At 39.1% G+C, this 21,287-nt stretch overlaps 1 protein-coding gene across 1 annotated transcript in view; it reads left to right on the top strand.

Moving 5' to 3' along the window:
• Positions 1-17,866, top strand: part of FHOD3 (formin homology 2 domain containing 3) — a gene marked incomplete at both ends in the record, with an annotated part of 379,512 nt that extends 361,646 nt beyond the window's left edge. Inside the window, 2 exons of the mRNA XM_080340636.1 lie at positions 2,165-2,326; positions 17,784-17,866. Coding sequence (XP_080196762.1) covers positions 2,165-2,326; positions 17,784-17,866 — 245 coding nt within the window. The remainder of the gene's footprint in view (positions 1-2,164; positions 2,327-17,783) is intronic.
• Positions 17,867-21,287: the final 3,421 nt, after the last annotated feature.

The raw sequence follows: 21,287 nt of genomic DNA, 5'->3' as shown, positions 1-21,287 counted from the left end.
AGCCAAAGGCTGCAGAAATTCTCACCTCTCCCCACACCGTGAATGTGTCTGCCCACTAACACCTCAGTTTTTATTCTTATTCTAATAGTGAAAGCAAAATGGGGCATCCAGGGAACCCATGATGGGGATTTCTTTTTATTTTCAATAGAAGCAAGTGGAATGTAGCAATTCAAACTGAAGTTAAAGGGTCTTGCAGCATTTTAGGAATGATTGGGGAGAGAAAAATGGATTTGGAAAAGATTAATCTTTAAACCACCTCTTTGCTAATCTGCAAAGGTGGTGGACCTCACCTAGGCGTTCCTGCTCCAGCAGGGGGATTGGACGAGCTGATCTTTTGAGGTCCCTTCCAATCCCAAACATGCTGTGATACTGTGATTAAGTGGAGCCTAGGAGCATTAAAATCTCCTGTGGACAGTCTCACATGTCCTTGCTCTCTTGACAGATACCTCTGTCTCAGAGGTTCACAGTGCTTTGCTGTTTCCAAGTATCAGCACAGGTGATTGCTGAAAGCTGACAGGGAGGAAATTAAAACCTGCCCCAATCTGCCAGTTCCAACACCTGATACTCTGATGGAAGAGGTCACTGGTACAACCATTCTTGGCCATGAAACAGCCTTGTTTTTTGTCCAAGACATGATTCGCTGGTACATCTCTTCATTTAAGCAGCCACTAAACCACTTCCTTTATGCTAAATCATTTTACAGACACTTGGGTTCACAAGTTTATTTTCTTTCATCTTCCCTTCACCCACTCCCATACATGAGATACGTGCAAGATGGTTTTGGAGTACACGTGATGCACCGATTCAAGTCCTCAGTTTTCTGTTCTGGTATTTCTTTTTCCTCACACTTCGATATCTTACACTTTCTTGATTCATTTTTTATACCACTGGCAGCACATCCGAGCATCCACCACTGTGTGTGTGTGGTTTATTAAGGCCTGAAACAATTATCCTATCTAATCTAGAAGTTTCACAGCTCCAATTTAAGAAGCAAGGCAACTAGCTAAATACAAAGATGGAATAATTCAATCTGCACTGCAACAAGCTGAATAGCTGAAGTAATCTACTAAATGCCAACAAGCAGTGTGTCCTGAGAATGGTACTCACCTTGTGTTTCCCTTCAGAGAACAGCAGAGGCAGAGGATCAGTGAGCCAGACAAAAGTTTGTCAGGAGCACTATTGTAATACAACTTCTCTTGTTGAGAGCCAAGGTAGAAGCAGAAGAGCAAAGTGCTAATCAGAGCTCCTGTTTATTGGCACTGGGGACATGATATGAATAGCTTCCCCTGTGTATTTTGATCTGCTTGCAGTTCTACTACACCCACTCTTTTGCAAAGCTTACTCTCAATGTTCACACTGCACACTAGCCTTTAAATTATTTAAGAACAAAAAGCACATGGAATAGTAGTCTGTAGTGGAGGAACCCAAGGATGTGTCTGACACAGCTCTGTGAAGTAAGGAATGCTAGAGTCTTGGGTTCAGAGACATGGCTCACTTGTTTGTTTGTGGTTTTAACCAAAATTGCTTATTTAGCTTTGCAGCTTGCCAGTGACTCTTACTTTTCTGCTCATAACAGAGGACACAGTTGTGCCAGGATGCACACAGATTTTTGATGAGAAGGTGAATTCTTAATTGTGAAAGGGAGAACTAGACATGCTGAACCACATTTTTTTTTTCCTTTTTCATGTCTTCTTTGCAATAGGCTCAGATCCAGATGCTTGGAAATTGATTGTTTCTCTCTTTTGGTTCAAAGGACCTGTCTTGCTGATTTGCACGAGTTTCTAACACGTACTATGACTTATAGTCTCTGTATAATAGGAGCAGAGGGAAACATGGTCACACAAGACTCCTGCAATCCTTGGCTCATAGACAGTCTCTAGAAGATATTTGCCAATTATATGGTCAAGGATAAGACTCTGAGGCTGAAGGGAATAGAAAGTTATAATTGCATTTGAGCTCTCGTGTCTCTGCTGATACAGCAGAGAGTGTAGGGTATTATTTAGAAATATTCTCCATTAGGCAGAATCTTCTACTTTGGCCACTTTGAAGCAGCAATGACTGAGCTGCCTCTTGTAATTCCCAAAACAAGCTCAAATGCAAAACCAAAGTGACACAAGAGATTTCTGTCTCCTTGTCCCTCAGTTCATTTGCTGGACTTTTCCAGGCCGTGTCGGTTCGTGGAATGCTGGCAACGATGATTCACCTAATGCAACAGATGACGCAGCAGATGAGATCATGGATCGCATTGTAAAGTCAGCCACCCAAGTGCCAAGCCAGCGAGTGGTGCCTAGAGAGAGGAAGCGGTCACGAGCGAATAGGAAGTCATGTGAGTATATGGCTATTAAATTTCTCAAAATAAGCAAATGTGCAAATATTTATGCATATTGGTGTAGGAACCAGGCCTTTAGAATACAGACATGCATTGTTACTTCACGAAATTCATAGCACTGGGACTCCTCTCCTGTGAGGACAGACTGAGAAGGTTGGGGGAGTTCAGGCTGGAGAAGAGAAGCCTCTGGGGAGACCTTATTGTCACCTTTCCATACTTAAAAGGGGCCTATAAGAAAGACGGGGAGAGAATTTTAGCAGAGCCTGTTGCGATAGGACAAGGAGTAATGGTTTTAAACTAAAAGAGGGGAGTTTCAGGGTAGACATGAGGAAGAAATTTTTTACAATGAAGATGATGAAACACTGGCACAGGTTGCCCAGAGAGGTGGTAGATGCCCCATCCCTGGAGACATTCCAGGCCAGGCTGGACGGGGCTCTGAGCAACCTGATCTAGTTGAAGATGTCCCTGCTCATTGCAGGGGGTTGAACTAGATAAGCTTCGAAGGTCCCTTCCAACCCAAACTATTCTATGACTTTATGATTGATGCCTAGTAGCTTGAGTGTATACTTATGATTGGTGTATATTCCTTAGTATTGTTTACACAATGTATACAGTGGATGGTCTCTGTGTTCTACAGAAGTTGAAATGTACTTAGCAGTAAGAAGGATATTTTATGGTGCTTTACAGCTTCTCTTATGACAGTACTTATTCATAACTAGAGAAGTCAGATCAAGACCTCAAATGGAGACTGTGAAGGTACTGTGAAGTGGCATGAAGATTAATAGTTGTATCGGTAGCTGGGTTTCTTCATAAAGCAAAAAGTAGTTTGAAAGATTTTGCCTCCTAAAATTTTTCTCTCTTGTGCTGTGTACACTCCTTCCACAGCCCTGAAAACAAAATCTCTACTGCTTCTTGGCTGCAAAGTGGTGATAGAGGAGCTTAACTTCCACTGGGAAGAAAAGGTAGCAGATTTATCTGGTGATCTTTCAGTGGTGTAGTGTGGCTGCAGGGCTGAGCTGCAGCATCCAAGTTTGAGCAATTTGATTTTGTGCTTTAGTAAATATAATGTTTAAGAGGTGATGACCTTTCTAGTTCTTTTTTTCCCTATGTGCAGAGACTACTGCGATTACCATCAGAAAGATAAGTACCCAAAGAACATAAGATTTTAGTGTTTAATGTAATTCACCATATGTGGCTTTTTGACTGCTTTTCCATCCATCTTTTTAGCATTTCTGGGAAGTTAGGACAAAGAGGAGACAACAACAGTGAGTGAAAAATCACACTGATTTTCGGTTTTTGTGGAATTATTCTAACATAGTGGATGATTAAAAACGTTTGGTATAAGGAGTGATTGCTGTAAACTAGCATGTGCTGAGAGCATATCCACTTTCCCCAACATGCTGAGAAAGGGACTTCTGCATGTGGCAAGAGCAAAATCAAAGTGGACACTCTGGTTAGATGAGCCAGACTCTAAGCAAAGAATATGGGCTGGTACTGGATTGTCTGTCTTACTTTCCATCATACACTGTGCTGTACCTCTGTGTGGCATCACCTTCTGCTGCTGCTCACTTCCCCACATGGTTCTGGTGTTCTGCACGTGCTGACTGCCCTTGTTGGCTTGTGCACAGCAAATAAACCTCCTGTATGTTTGCCTATTTCCATGGTTTATCCCATGCTAAAATATTTCCTCTGTTAGCAATACTGAAAGTCTGATTTCTGCTTTTTACTGGATACCTTTTTCTCAAGGAAGCACTTGCTGCAGTAAAAACGAACAAACAAACAAACAAAAAAACCCACAAACAAACAAAACTGAAAAAACCCACTACAGGACACAGGATGATGAAAGCAAAAATACTGTATATTTTCCGTTGTCCATTGAATTGATTTTTATATTCAGTAAAAAGATTAACAGGGATTAAGCATTCAGTAAACATTTAGGCTGGGACTGTTTTACATTGTAATGAATCATGACAGAGTCCAGCTTTTTTGCTTGTTTGTTCTTCAAGATCTGGATGAGACTCTTAAGTGGGTTAAAAGGCAGTTTCAAAACAAACATAAAGTTTAGTGGTTTAGCATCCCTTTCAGCTGACGTGCTGAAAGAAAGTATGAAAGGAGAATATCTCAACTGAACTGTTTTACTCTGATAGCCAATATACCTGGATGATGAATAGATGGAAGTAGTTTAGCTCTAAAATGCACTCAGCTGGAGTGATAATACGGCACCTCCAGGAAATGAGCAGCCCTTATCAGTGCATGATGTGAGTTAAAGGAGCAGAATATCTTCCAGGTAGAAATATAACACAGGTCCTTCATGAACATATTAGAAAGTAGATCTTAGGCATACTTCAGTAATTTACATTAGCAGATACTATGGTGTCTGTTACCTGCAGTGCAAAGACACCTTATTATCTGATGAGTTTGATTCACCACTTTCAATCTTAAGGCCCCCATATATATCCTTTGGCTTTTGCTGTGAGCTTTGTATTCAGTCTGTTCACGGACATTGAAGTGAAACTCAGTTAAAAGGAATGATTTTACCTGTGCATCATGTTGCATATGTCTCATTGCTTTCAGTGCAGAACTGGAAATCTTGTCAGGCTTACTTAGCATTCAGCAGAGTTTTTAGCGAGCCTGAGCTGAGATCCATGTTTTTAGAAAAATCAGGAACTCAAAAGATTTATATGCAGTTGCACTGTAAACATTTCCTGTGCTTCAGGTAGAAGATTGTCATAAGCAAGGGATTTTTTTGCCAGGAAATAAAAAGAAAAAAAGAAAGGAGAAGTAAAAAGCAAGTGGTACTCAGGTCATTTATAACTAACGGAAATCGGAAACAGGAATATGAAAAAGGTTAAGTTACATTCAATAAATTGTTGTAATGGGAAGATGAGACATTTTGTCATGTTCATTTGAACCATTTTACCTTTTATAATTGTTGAGCAGCAGGACTGTATCTGGTATGTGGAGAGCTTATTTAGATCTTTATAACGTGGAAGAGTTTGAACTCTCAGAGCAATCAGCAGAACCATAAATTGGGAGGAGGAATGAAGCAGTGAGTCACCCAACAAAAGACAGATGGAAATGTCTGTATCTGTTGTCTGAAGATACAAAGGGTCACTGATAAACCCAGATTTGGCTGAAGCCAACTGAGACCTAGTAGGAAGAAATTTGTTCAGTGGGAGCTGAAATGGACTACAGAAAGCTAAGGTACATAGCAAGTGCATGACAACTGAGTTTCTGTGATGATCTACAAAGAGGGAACTTAATTCTGTGCTAGACCTCTGCACAGTGGAGGTTTTTAAAGATAAAATTTGACATTTAGAATAACAGTAAGCAACTGTAAGTCATTGCCTCATAATGGGTGTTCAGTGACCTGCCTACCAGAGACACTGGAGTGTTGTTTTATACGAGAAAACAACATTTCAGTTGTATTTGTTCATTAGAAGACTAAATCGGAAGGAAAGTCACGGGGTTGAATGAGCCACAGAAACTGAAATGCTCCGTCACCCCTCGAGGTGGTCGTTCAAAGGCAGCTTCAAGGCAAGTTGCCATAGGAAGCGTCTGCTATATTTTTTCTTTCTGATGTCTTTATTCCGTATGTAAACAGCAGATCCCAGCCTCTAGAGACGTCAGTTCAGCATATTTTAAAAGCATAAAACCCAAATTATGTTGAAAATATACTGTCACATTCTTGATGACTGAGAGCAGCTTTCTGTGAGAAAGGTTTTTATAACATTATGGGGAGCTGTTCAACTTAGCAAAGAAATAAAAAAATAATATAATTAGGATCATCTGGTTCTCCCATAAGGTTAGGATGACCTTCACAAATGGTGCCATAACAAACAATGAGTGAAAAGGAAAAATTGGGGTAATGAAGTTTTAAGATTCACTCTATCTGATAGTCCAAATTCCAGTGAATACAATTGCTAAAGTTAATTTTAGCAGTTTACAGAACAGCGTTACAGGCATTGAAACAGTGGGTTTGGGGGAATAAAAAAGAAAATCTGTGTGGGATGCCACTGAGATTTTGGAAAACAAGAAAGGAGATTATTTAATACAAAGAGAGCTGAATTAAAATAAATACATAAATATAATATAGATAAGCAGAGTTTGCAGTGAAGATTATAAGAAGTGAGTTAAGAGAAGAAATTATATAAAGAATAGGACCACTTAGAAAATCCTGTTACTGAATGAGACTTTCACACCATGATGAACCAGCCTGTGTCTATTGTTTCCACTTGGGGGGAGGAACAAAGTAGGTCTTATAGCCATGACAGCTGGGAGGCAACAGAAGACACTTAAAGATTAGTCGTATCATTCATAGGAGAAAAACTTTACTTAAGTGTATTTAACTAAAAGAATCCCCTAAAACTCCACGATAGACAAATAGGAAGTTAGTGCTGTTTTCCTTCTTGTCCTGGCTGTTTATATAAAACAGGCATCTTCCAACACAAAATCATTCTCTCAGGATTAGACTCTTCTGGAGTTGCCATTTCTGTGTTGGTCCCATTGAACTGAATGGATCTGTCTCAGGAGCATGATATAATTCATATCAGTCAGTGTCACAAAAATCACACTCCAGTCTAATAATCATGAATCAGCATATGGAAGGTATTTACACTAATTCTGGCATACGCAGGGCAATGCTTAGGAATGTTGAGCCAAGGAGGGCTGCTCTCTGACCTCAGTGAATGACCATGGCAGGGATCTGAAAAAGAACCCAAGTTTATCTAGTCTTAAGCATTCATTACCTTGTTCAAATGCTAGTTAAGCCATAGAGCAGCAAAACCAGACCAGCTGACTAGCGATTACCTTAAGGCAGTTAGGCTAAAACACAAACAGAAGGAGGGAGTATCTTCCTCCTTCTTTATGAATCGTTAGTATTAACAATTTTCATGCTTGAAAAATGTGTCTCCTGGTTCTCTAAAGTCAAGACAGTGGTCTGAGAGTGGGGATCTCAACATGGTCTTGCCAACAAATAATTTCAGATAACCATGCCAAGGAAATAGATCTTGAAAGGTCTTTAAATATGGCTTGGCTTTACACTACTGTTTGAATATGGGTCTTCAGCTGACCCTGAATAGCAAACCATAGTGTAGGGCCCAGATGTGACTGATGTTTGACAGTGAGTAGCACAGTGGTGGCTGTATTGGATTCATCTGATGGACGCAGTGCAGTGAGAGGCTTGTTTTCCCCTACATCGTTTTATCTCGGAGTGTCTCTGTGTGTCTGCACTTTTATTTCTCCTAGCTTTTCTTAAAATTAAAAATCTGCTTTATATTGGAGGTGGAGAAATGGGTTTGGAGCAGATCATAATTGAATCAGAATGTAATCCCATATTTTAATGAGTTGACTTGACCAGAAGAATTTGTGGTGTTTAAAAAAGAGAAAGACATGATAATGCCTTGTTCTTTTATTAGGGTTTGGAATCACATGTTAGGCTAATGATATACCCTGTGACTGACCCCTGAGATATGGAAACATCTCATAAGGGTTTATTGATTTATTTGCATAGTGACTTGCAGGGAGTAAAACTATAGTCACTATGCAGAAATGGGTCTGAGGCACCACTCAGCTAATCTGTCAGACTCATACGAGTGGACTGTGAAGAAGATAGAAATTAAATCAAGATTATCTGAATCCTAGACAAATAAGCTCAGGGCCAGTGGATTAAGCTTAACTACAAAACATCCCAGGTCAGGTATTTCATACTAGATTCCACCTTCAGTAAAAGCGAAATGGGAATTAGCACACTGACGTTAGGTGCCAAAATGTGGGAAAGAGCTCTGCCAAAGCCCCAGGCTTGGAGACAAGCTTTAGGCGAGTTTTAGTAACATGTGCAGTGCTGCTTTGGAATAAACATGTTTGTAAACAAAAAAAATACTAGATGGGAGACTACTTGATTCCAAAGCTGTGGAATTTTTGTTTGGTATTCATAGGGTGCTTCAGTTAACTTTTTCTTCTTTTCTTTGGGCTTTTTTTTTCATTATTTTTCATTTTCACGTCTCTCCACTTTTTCTGGCTATGAAAAGATACAGAAGTGCCAAAATACCAGGAGGAAGACTGTTCTTCTGGTATTTATAGCCTGACTAAAAGCAGGAGTTAATGGAAATTATGCTTTTAAAAAAGTGAAAACCTTACAAGAAGAAAGCCTGTATAAAAGTAAGCAACTTCACTTAGAATTTGCAATTAATTATTTAGGATTTGAGTCACTGGATCCTATCAGGAGTTGAGAGAAGAGGACAGAGTAATCTGGTTAGTGATGCACATTTAGCAAAAATTCTTTGCTTTTACAAAAAGTAAACGTATCACCAGTGGTATTCAGTATCAAAGTCTGTCTGTCTTCACACAAAGCACTGAGCCTTCAGAAGGTCAATATCCAGTTAATAAAAATCTAATTACTGAGTGAAAACAGAACGTGAGATAAACCACTTAAAACTCTGGCAGCGGGAAGGTTATCTCCATTAGATGCCAAGATAGCTAGTGTCTTTTGGATGCCTTTTAAGTAACACATTCTTTCATCCTTAGGGTGGTAAGATCTTTGCAAACATGACAGAACTCCATGATCTACAATAAGTAAAAATGCAAACAGTAAATAATGATTATTAATGATAGTTAATGAATGAATAATAAATACAGTTGACCACAGTAAGCCATAGAAATTGATGGACCTGACCAGGGTGAGACCTGTGTGGTCCCGTATCTCAACCCTGCCAGAGGCCAGGAGAGGTGGGATTACTTCAGTAACCTGAGGGACTCATAATGGGTTTTAATAGTTGTAAATCAGTGTATTTGAAGCATGAGGCTGAATATCTGGTTCCATATTTTCAGTTTTGTCAGTTGTAATTGATGAAATAATTGTTACTGTTTATATTAATACAGTTTCTAAGTAGGTGCGTATTTATTTATGAGTGTTCAGTTTCTGCTTTAGAATGTGCATTGCATTCATTTTTATGGCTTTTTTTTAAAATAACTGATCTTGACAGACAGGAGTACACATTCTGCTTTTAACTGTTCAAACGTGTAGTACCTACGTGTTTTGTTGGCGGTCTCCATGAGTTGCAAACCGTATCTTTCGTATCTCAGGTTTTGTTCAGGACTGTTTACCTGGTCTTAACATTGTGAAAGTGACAGTGTCATCACTCTGTACAGTTTTACATCACGTAGCCTTCAAAACAAAAGGGTTTTTGAAAGCCTTGTTTTAAAATCCAGTAAAAAAATTGCTTGTAAAAGAGTCTTAAATTAATTTTCCAGTCACTGTTTTAGAGGAATCTATGAGTCCTTTCTAGAATTAATTTTATTCTGATATTCACTATTTGGTTTGGGGTTCCCATCTTCAAACTTCCTGCTTGAAACAGCTTTGTCTTTATTATATAAGGAAAGTCAGATATAAAATTAACACAGCCTGCACCATTAAGTATATTCCTTAGCTTTGCATTGGATTCCACTACCAGTATTTAGAGATAGTGTGGAATCTAAAAGTCATTGCATTGATCTGGGAAGTCAAAATTGAATATGGGATGTTTACAAAAGCACGTATCTTTTATCCCTGTTTATTTCAGTACGCAGGGAGAAGACAGCGATGTTGAACACTACACATTCACATGCTATGTTATATTACCCAAGCACAGACGACATGACGTAGGTACAAGGAGAAAACTGCTGCTATGGTGGGCTGTCCTTAGTGATTTTAGAGTGGCTGTCACCTCATGGGATTAAATGCCCGCCCAGACATGCTGCTCTGTGGAGGAAGAGGTAGCCACAGCTCAGATTTTGCTGGTAGCAAAGAGTGAATCCTGCTCGCAGGTGGGTGACGCCTGTGTCCCATCAGGATCCTGCAGTGCAGGCAGAATCATCACCGCAGCATCCTGCTCTGTCCCCAGCACAGGGAGAGCCAAACAGAGGGACTGCTCTGCAGCTTTCCATGGGCTGCTAGACAAGGATTTACAAGTGCTGGAATTTCTCTGTCCATCCCTTATTAGCCATATGGCACTTTCTTTATTGTGGGAAAGAACTAGCTGGAGGTAATCTGGGAGAAACTTGCAGGACATGAGCAGCTGAAAAAGAGCATGAGATGTCAGAAATAAAGCTGTTAAAGTTCCCAAGTCACAGAATATTGATATTGACAGTTTCTATATAAATACATTTGTTATGGGATACACTTTTTGTACTTTTTCAACTGTAGTTCTGTAGAAAAAAAAATAACTTTACTTCATTTATGCACATATTACAAGAGATATAAATAGTTCTTTTCACTTTTGCCGGTTTGCCATTCGCTGCATCAGTGAATTCATCTGCATTACCCTCTATTTTCATTTCAGTTGGCATATTCTGAAGATAGCAATATTATTATTATATTATTTCCATATTAAAGTGGCTTTCAAATTTATCTCCGCTCAGTAATATACTCCTTACTTAAATCATCCTTCCTTCCTGAGAGATGATGATTATTTTCAGCATCTGAATGAGAAAGCAGCACCAGTGAGTTACTGACTGACAAGATCACAGACTTCTTATGGAAGGCGCTTCATGTGACAACAAGAAAAGACAGGGACGTACAGGGTTGCTTTTCAAGTCGCCTTGCAACAGGCATTCAGTAACAACAGCGATCTCATGTGTGGCTTTCCAGAAGAGCATCGCAATACCACAGCTGCCAAAGAGAGCCCTCTGCTGCCACCAAGGAGTTTTAACACAAGGATCTGCTAAGGCAGAGATTTGACTACGCTGGAATGAAAGTGTCAAGAGCATTTGGAGGGAAGTCTCACTTAGACAATGAACAAAAGTCTTTCACACAAAGCTGCTTTGAATTTATCTTGTCCCAGCACTATGTCTATATATATATATATATATATATATATATATATATAGACATGTGTGTGTGTATGGCTTACTCTAGGCAGAATAACACCACCTGATTAGCGTAATTACAAGATTGTTTTGATCATAGCTATTTTTAGTCCAATGGGCTTGTAGAGATCATGCCTTTTACTGTTTTATTTCCCAGCACAGATTCCTAATGGATGTAATTAATTTGCATTCCACAGAACCAGGTGGTCAAACATGGTCACACTCCTCTGCCGAATCACTCTCCAACAGGCAGCTCTGCGGTCATAAGCCTGAGCTACCCCTTTAGCGAAAGTCTATTATCTATTAATAGATCACTTTAAAATAGACTTAAAGTCATTTTAAAACTTCAAATGGAATGAAAAGGCTGCATGCCTGAAACACTTGTGTTAGGTGGCTTACTTTCTATATCCCATTTCCTGCCTTTTTTTTTTTCTGTCCTGTGCATTGTTAATGTATAGTCTGCTCTTGAAAGCGTTATATAGTGCTTATGTGCAGACTCAGGTGTTGGCAAGCTGTATGGTCATGTTGCTTTACCTGTTAATAGTGGAAAAACTTCTGACTGGTGAGGTTAAGTGAGAGAAGTGGTAAGAGAGATGGCAGCAGGATTGCTTTTAGTAGTAACTTTTTACAGTGGCATTCACAGAAGTCCTAAAAATTAGGGGGGGTTGCCATGAAACGTTTTCAGGGAAGGAGTTATGTCTTTCTTTTCTGTTTTACTGTTGGAACTATATAAGTCAGGGGTGTCTAATTCATTTTCCCTGGGGGCCACATCAGCCTTGCGGTTGCCTTCAAAGGGACCAATGTAATTTTAGGACCGTATATATGTAGGAGTAGTTACATTTCTACAGTCCCAAAATTACATTCGGCTCTTTAAAGGCAACTGCGAGACTAATGTGGCCCCTGGTGAAATGAGTTCGACATCCCTGATGTAAATGATGATCTGTGAAATACATGAAGTCAGAAACCTACTTAATTCAACTTTAACAGTTTAAACTACATGTTAAATATTACTTTAAAAACAATGTGTGCTTCATGAAGCCCAGATTCTCTAAAGCCATGTTACTTTTTATTCTCTGTAACATAAGCCACCTGGAGATGAAACACAAGTTAAGCTTTCCTTACAAAATGCTGCTTCGTCCTTTTCTACTGCTAGGCTGCTCTTTATGTCACAGCCACCATAAGTTACAGCAGGAGACAGTTGTGAACTACAGAATTTCTTGTTAGGAGAAACTTTTGCTATCTATGAAGTGCTGACAGGACTCAAAGCAAAGCTGCAGGGCAATAATAATACATAATATTATGTTGTTTCCTGGAGCTTTCCTTGCAGCTGATGCAGACAAAGACTGCATTTTAGTTGGCTGTACTTCTTCAGGGAAGTGCATGATAAAATTCAAAAATGTACCTACAAATCCTTGTGATAAAATCTCTACACATCATATTTTTGTATCTTTATTAAGCGTTTAGATAGGCCTACTTGTACTAAGCAATGATACACGCATAATTAAACGTAAGTATAACATTTAGAGATAGTGAAAAAAAGATACACAAATGCAGAAAAGGAATAACATAAGAGAATATGAGCACATCCATCTGGATTGAACTTTTGAGTTGAAAATTGCCATTGCTGCACTCATTGGTCCAAGAGAATTTATTAAATGTAAACATATGAGAAAATAGACAGAGCATGCAAGCTAGGTGTGGATAAGTAACAGGAGATAAAACGAAGATACATAAAATGAAATGAGGTGATGGAGCTGGCCTGTATTGCCTCTTATAATCTGCCCTTCCTAATGTCCTGGCTGTGTAATTTGTAGCCACCTGCGATTTCTGTGTTCCAAGTCGGCCACTAGCAGCTGCATTACCTTTGCAGCTGGGACCAAAATAAAGTTTTGTGGCTGACATATCTTTTTGTAATAGGAATGACGCTAGTTCTGTGACTTCTTGAATGCTCAAATCTGTTCTGCATTTCAAGTTATTCATCCATACACATATAGACACACACGCCAAAAGCCATTGCAAATGCAAGAATAAATGGCTCCAGCCAGACTGATCCTTACTTTTCATTGCATCTTTAAAAAAAACATATATGGGGGATGGCAAATTAGGAATGCTCTTTGCTCTTCAAAAAACAGCTAACCTGCAATTAATTATATTCTCTGACAAAGCCACACTTAGGGAATTACTCTTTTGTAAAACATTCCCGGTGTACTGTGAGGGCTGTGTATCAGTATAGATTTTGACCCAACAGGCCGAGTCAAATGCATCGAGTTCATCATAAGCACAATGTATTCTGCCAGGATATCGAGTAAAATTCTAGATTTCCTGATTAACAAAGAATATCTTGCCCTCTCACCCCGGAAAAAACAACATTTTGTTTCTTGGTTGTGGGATCTCAGCAGGCTTTGCTTGTGACAAGAGTAAAAGTTATTTTCTCTCCATGTTATGTTTCTTTAGCAAATGTTTTAAAAATTGCTGAAAGAACCTAAAGGTCATTTGAAAGTCTCACTTTTATTGTCACTGCCTCCAAAATACATTCCATAATTCAGCTTAATGTGATCTGCAGCAGGCCAAAAGCTTTACAAGCCAAGATATTATGTCTAGTCCAGTTAGAGACACGACAGAGTTCAGTGAAGAGGGGAGAGTGAAGATCTAGTTTGAGAAATGCAATTTTTCAGTGCCTATAACACATGAAAGGAAAATATCTCTCTGCATTCAATTTTGATGACTGAAAATGTTCATGACCCTCTAAGGTAGAAGAACCCTACCAGGTGCTTTATGAGGAAATATTAGAGACAATATCTGAGGAAAGCTTTTTAACAGCATGTCCAGACAAGGTTCACCCACCTCCCAGAGTAGTCCCTGCTCCTGTAAATAACTTTCTCTTGGCTTCACCACCTACAAGCCTCCATAGTCCTCAAGCAAGTGCAGGGTTGGTGGGGCAAGAACTTGTTTTACTACTGATAGCCCATCTATCCACTGTTTCTTCGGATGCAGATATGTACGGTGAGTAATTTGCACATATTAGTTATGCTCTTCCTATAAAGAGACCCTTTATCAGACCATTTTCATCTCCATAAGTACAAAATACTTCAAACTACAAGTGGACTCATCTGTATCAGACTGGCCTATGTCATTGTAGGTGCAAGAATTAATTTATTTGAGTCTGGACCATGATTCTGTCAGCTGTTACCCTCCTGTTCCCTCTTGATGGTGGACAGCTTTAACCTTGCCGGCAGTCACAGTAGTCTGCAGTATTTGGCTCCCCGCACTTAGTTTATACCAGTCAGCAGCTGTCACAGTTTATGGCAACCATTCTGTCACTGAAAAGATTCTTCACACCTTTGCTTTTTATTAACTATTTTCATGACAATCTGCTTATGACTGCTAAAGTCCTACATTGTTTGGAACTCTTTTCTCCTAACTGCTGGCCTTAAAAGCTTAGGTCACTGGAATGTCTTAAATCCAAGTTATCTTCCTCCTGTATTATAAGAGAGTTAAGTTAGAACAGACAACTGAGGGATGGAAAGAGATTGTTTCTTTTAATTACAGCTGCGTATGTCCCAGCAATTAATAGAGTATTGTCATTCCTACTTGTTCTGCAGTGACACGAAAAATATAAACTTAGGGTTGGCCTCCATTGTGTGAGTAATACAGCAAACCCAGAACAGGGCACTTGTCACATGGTGCATAAAGTATTTCTTTTTTTGAGTCATCTGAGGGTTATACAGGAGATCCTTAGTATGTCTGACAGGTAGGTGTCTGGAGATTCAGATATAAATCTTGCTTATATAAACAAGACTCCTTGGGTTTTGTTCTTATTTTTCTATGAAGATGGTTTCTACCATGGTATTTTAACTCCTATGACTTCTGAATATAAAATCCTGTAATATTCTTCAAAGAGACCTATATGTTATTGTAAAACCATTTGGCTTTTCTTATTAAACTAATAATCCTGTAACTCAGGCTAAGGGAGGATTTTAAGCAACTGTATTCTGCTTGGTGGAAGCTGTTTCCGTTTCACTTGTTAGACAGAGTTTCAGCCCCAGTTGTTTGTGCAGTAGTAATTGAATTGACCAAAAGAATGTTACTCTAGATTTACATTGTCATAAATAAGACCAGAATTTTGCTTATTCCAGTACATGACCAGCGTTACCAGAGCACCTCAACTGTTTACAAACAGGAATAACAATTGCTTGTTCCCTCAGTCTTCCTATTTTACCATCTGATAAGAAAAATTGCTTTGTTTTACAGTGGTTATTGTGCTCAATTTGCAAATATGAGTGATCATGGTCTGAGGGAGTTGGGGGTATGTGTGAGAGCAGATTATACATTTGGTTTGACATTTCTGCAAAAGTGTCTGAAGTGTGGAAATCTGTTCTGCATTCAGTTTCTCAGTTCACTTTTGCCTTCAATGGGAAGGTGTAATGTTGTCTCGACAGCCATTCTGTAAAAGTTCGGTCTCCTGTATGCATGTTTTTTCTCTAATGATTGACAGTTTCCTTGGTTCAACAGTATAACTGCTGTGGGTAATTCATGTTCACAGAGGATGAATACTCTCTTAGGGAGCAATGTCCAATCCAACTTTGAGTCTAGTGACAGAGACTTTTGGCTGGTCTCCGATAAGCTCTTCTGAAAATCTTTGGTATTTGTTTACGTTAACATGATGCTACTGTTTGGTAGCCAAGCTAGTTATGGTCTGCATTTGGCTGCATGTTATAGAGGGTACAGAAAAAAAACATGTTCATGGGAGAGGCAGCACAGACGGGAAGTAGGTGAACTGCACAGGGAAGTCTTTGCTTTTAATGAGACAGAAATGTTCTACAGCTTTCTTGTATTTGTTCTTTCACTCCTGACATATACTTCATTTTTATATAGAAATAAGCACCGAGTGATTCAATGAGACCTTAAGATCCTAAAGTATTTGTTAGTTTATGTCTAGAAATTAACATTTGTCACTGTGGACATTTGCATATCAAATCTGAAAAGTATAAAAGGGTGCTAGTGATGAGGACTAACTTGAAAGTCCATGTTGGGTATTCTGCACCATCGAGACCAAAGCATTGCTCTCTGGTAGTACCTTTTAGTCTTTCTTAATTGTAGCTTTATCAGTTCCTTGTAACTTTATATTGCTTTAAGCTAAGCATTGTTGAACTTGGAAGATGTTGCTGATTGGTGTTATAGGAAAAAGTGGATATCGTAAGAGGCTGCCACGCAGACTCCTTAGTGGTGTTTAATAAGTACGCAAAAACTGTAGGAGGAAGGACAGAGCCTTGAAGAAAAACTTTCAAGTAAGGATTTTATAATGGAGGAACAATTACACCCGTGGCACTCCCAGCTCATTTGATTAATCTCTGTAACTGATGAAAGTGGTTTGACGATCAAACAGAAATCACATTTGTCCTACCTGCATGGTATCAACTGTTCAACTACACCATATTTCCCCTTTCTTTTATCCTCTTGTTTTCTATATCGATCCATTCTCTCCTCTCACTCCTCCTAGACCATTGGATGTGACCAAGCAGTTTCAGTTACATAGACTGGATATCTTAATAAGTTAGAAGTCTTAATTTTGCTAGATGATAGCAATGCAAGAAGTCCTTAACCTCTGTCTCCAATTGTTTCCTCTAGACTTCAAAGAATTTCCTCTAGACTTTGTTATTTTGGGGCTCTGGATATATTTTGTTCAACATAAAGTCATTGTTTATGCTTTGCATGCAGCTTAAACTTCTGAATGTGCATTTTGTACTTGAAGAACATCAAGGTGTGGAGTGAACATCTCATTTTTATCTTGAACTAAAGCCCATTCTCCTGAAAATTATGGCACCAGAAAAAGAATAGGAGGACACTAATGCTCAGTGTGTGCAGTCACATAGTCACTTGTTCCTGAATAAAAAAGGCAATCACAAACTTTAAAAGTTTTATGTTGGGGCTACTGTTCAGAACACTTCATAGAAAATTCAGAAACAAGATTTGGGCCTAGATTTATTATTTCAATTCAACTAAAATGCCACAGACTACTAATGGCAAAGATTACACAAATGAGGCTAGGATGGGAGAACACTACAAAAGAAAAGGGACTGTGTATGAAAACAAGAGTTTTAATGATTTGAATAGACTATGAAATAGTCACGTTTTTAATCTTTTAACCTTTTGGGTTTTTTTTTTACACCTTTAAAGGGTCACATAGGATTTCATACTGATAAATTAAATTGAGCCCTATAACGATCCAAAAGCTATTTTAAAAAATCTTTATAAAATTATAAAATAATAGGGCAGATGATACTTTCTGTGTACGGAAAATCAAATTATAACATTTCAGAGAAAAAAAAATCTTTAAATGCTGTGGTATTTTTCCTTAAAAGGCTAAATGTGAATGACAAATGTCTTTTTGCCAGACTCTTTGGCGTTGTTGGGTACTTGATGCTCCCATGGATTTGGCATAGGTATTTCTGAACTCAAGGCCCTGAGTACATAGGAACTTTTGATTTGACTCAGCTTGCATGGTAACAAGGGCTTTTTTTCAGCGGAAAGTCTTGTGTAATTATCGCTTCTAATTGTTTGCATTTTCTTTGTTTTGTTTTTCCTGCTTTTGGAATTTATGGCCATCCAGTGAGAAGGACACTAAAGAGCGGACTGACACCAGAAGAAGCCAAAGCACTGGGCCTCATCAGCACCTCCGAGATGCAGGTTTGACATCCCAGAGGTGGCGACGAGAAGAACCATTCACCTGAAGCACACAGGCTGACAACCCTTCAGTGTGGCATTGACCTGCCAGCCTCCTCTGCTGCTCCCAGCATCCCATCCTCTGATAGTTCGATTTTTAATAAGCAACAAAAAGCGAAACCCCACAGCCAGGGCAGAAGAAGGGTGGGCCGCAGCTCAGCACGACATTGGGACAGTGGCTGAGGAAGCGTTTGAGTGCTTGTAGGTGAAAGCATATGGCTGCTTCTCTCGTGGTGTGTTGATGTGGGTAGGAGGGGCCTCTCTCCGAGTTATCTGTCACGTGAACTGTGTTTACGCTGGCTTTCCTTTTGCCCTGTTTTAGTCATTGTAAATGTATGGCATTTTGTCAATGCAAGGAACAGTTCTTAAAGAGGCAAAATAACTCCTGTTACAGCGACCCAAATTTTCCTGAAGCAGATTTGTTAAGCAAACATGCACAGTCTGTGCAACCCTGTGGTTTGTTTGGGTTTTTTTAATTATTATTTTACCACCAAAGAATGTAAAAATGTATGTGTACCTTTGTATATGTACAGAATGAATGTGTGGACATGTGTGTGTATCTATACACATGCAGTCATGGTGTGAAATCATGCTTCTGCTGAAGCTGGCCAGACCATGATTTTCACTCTGGGGGCTTTCCATTCCACCTGGACAGGAGGAAAAGAATGTATTTTTGTAGGGACTCAATGTTATTCAATGGGATTCACCCTATGGGGCAGGAGATGGCCTGCAGTACAAATGGAAAGTTTAGGATCCTGAATTTCATGTGTATTAATACACACTCATACTGTACATAGCAGCATGCGCATAGAGGAGAGGACACAGAGTACCTCCGTCTTACTGAGCTATGGCTGTACTGTGCATTTGTACGGTTTCAAAGAGATCTATGCCAACAATTTTACATACTCAATAAGTGCATTCAGATGCTAAGATCAAGAAGTTTTCTTCACTTGCCTGTGCCCTTCATGCTGCTTTTCTCTGCTGCAAGATAATGTGGTGGTGATTTTATTTAAAATTATTGGATCTGAATATGAAATGGCCCTGCTAAAAGCCTGCTGTGGTTTTGCTGTTCTTTACTCTTTTTTTGTGATTATCCTTGATGCAAGTAGAGAAGGTACCACAGTGAACACTCCCGATATGTTTGCCCTTATCTCGCTGTTTTATAGCCGACTTTTATAACTGCCCTCAGCATGTGTGTTTGAAGAACCTTTAGTCAACTCATCTGCCTTTAAGTGCAGGACATGCACAGCAGTGAAGATTAATTGAACACAGTCACCCTGGCCAGTGCTGAAGCATTTTGATGAGAACTTCAAATAACAATAACATAAAAGGGAACTATTATAAGCCAAAGTCTGTATATGACCAATTGATCCTCAAGGATGCACAAAATTCTCTCTTTCCATTGCCTTAGCCTCTATGATTAAGGATGTATCTGCACAGTAGTAACAACTGGGGCTTCCTTCAAGCTAGTTAACTGGGGAACTAGTTAAGTAGGGTAGCTAGTTATCTGGGTTCAGTTTTGGCTGCTAAACACACTTGAGAAGTAGGATTAATGAATAGTCTCTGCTGGGCTTCTAGTGCCATAGCTATGTTGCTTCTGGCACCCAAGCTAGGTCAGGTATGTCAACAAGTTATTCTACTCGGCTCTCATTAAGGACAGGATAATTGCTGAAGATTGTTCAGGATAGTTGAACCAAACACAATAAACCTTTGAAACCTTGGTCATCCATGACAATGCATTAAGCAGAGCATCCAAGTGCTGAGAGAACCAGATAGCTGACAACACTGCAGTGAGATCTGTGGTGGAATATCCTGTCTGTGCTGTCCTTCTCTTGATTGTAACATTTTGTTCTTTAGTTACCATTGCCTTGGATCTTCTCATGTCAAATTCCATGGGTAAGAAGTCACTAGTGAGCAAAGATTCTTAAGGATAGCATTGAGTTTGATCTGCTTTTCCCCTCGGTTTGTTGAAAAGTCAGTGGTATAAGTAGGCAGAAGGCAGTAGTTGTATAATTAATAAAATGTGTTGTGTATTTGAAGGCTAGGAAAAGGAGGAAGCTAGTTAGGAAACAGAAAGAAGTGGCATATAATTAATCTCACTGTAAAATAAGCAAGACCTACAAGCATCTGGATTTTAAAGTGGATGTTTATGTGCTGCTTACCATTATGGACTTCAAAATCTCTCTTAAGGATGCTTAGAATAAAGAAGGTATTGGGGGTTTGTGCAGGTCTTGAAGGTCTGAAACACGAGGAAGACACCCTGAATGTAACTATTATGTTGAACTGTTATACTGGTTAAGTGATAAAAGAAACCAAAATGTAACAAAATGCATTTACATTAACAGATGTCCTATATTTGATTGGAGAGAGAAAAATCAAATAAGTTTTTAAAACTGAATATTTTAATTAAAATATGCTGAATGTGCAAAGTAGGTGGCTGTTGATGACCACTTGCTAACAGGAAACGAATTTGTGTTTCATCTAGACATAGTACAGCATCTGTGTCTGAAACATAACATAGCTGATGAATTACTAACAGTTGGGCATATGTGTTTTCCAGGAATTGTACAGAAATTGTGCAAAAACTTCATATACTCCTTACTGAGGAGAAAATTAAATAAGGGGAGTGGGGTTAGGAAAAGTTCAGGAAAAAAAGCTGGTTTCTTTCAGATTCTTTGGATGCAAGTGTCTTAAGTGTGAAGCATATTCTTCCATGTCCATTTTTCCATTAAGTTTGTTTTTCTGTATTTTTACCTGAGTTCCTGCTCTCTATCTGTAAAACCGATACAAATTTTTCTGAAGGATAACTTGGTCTTGTTATGCGGTAGTATACACGGTAATATTAATTCCACTGTCCTCAGTGTGTATTGCAAGAAGATCATCAAACACAGTAACAATGCAATAACTACAGAAAATATTTCCATTTTGATTCATGATAAAAATGGCCAGCGGCCCAATGTGCTAAGCTGTAAGGTGTCAGTATTTCCTCCAGAGTCTGCTAGCATGTCCTGGTTATGGGAGTAACATTTGTCCCCTTTCATCTAACTAGAGGATTCCATTGGTTATATTTGCATGCCTTTGTCAGTCTGTCTCATCGGGTTGTAACCTTCATGATTTGGGGTGCTGCCTGCCCCTCCACCATGAAAAGAGCCCACCATAAGGATGTAACAGTTGTTTTAAAATGTGTGAGATATGGATTGTTTTTGCGACAAATATAAAGGTCTTGGAAACACGATGTGGTAACGCATGTTCCCCTTTCTCACTTAAAGATCCATGAAGGCTGTTTTTTAAACACTTGAAGCCATAACAGCTACCTCTCTTCTTTCTCATAGTACCCGTCAGCTGCAAATGTAGTGCCCAGAGTTTTGTATCTCCACCAAGCTCTCAGAGT

The sequence above is a fragment of the Nesoenas mayeri genome, assembly GCF_963082525.1.
Source record: "Nesoenas mayeri genome assembly, chromosome: 2".
NCBI lineage: Eukaryota > Metazoa > Chordata > Aves > Columbiformes > Columbidae > Nesoenas > Nesoenas mayeri.
The sequence above is the reverse complement of the archived record's forward strand: the minus strand, read 5'-3'. Positions and strand labels throughout refer to the sequence as shown.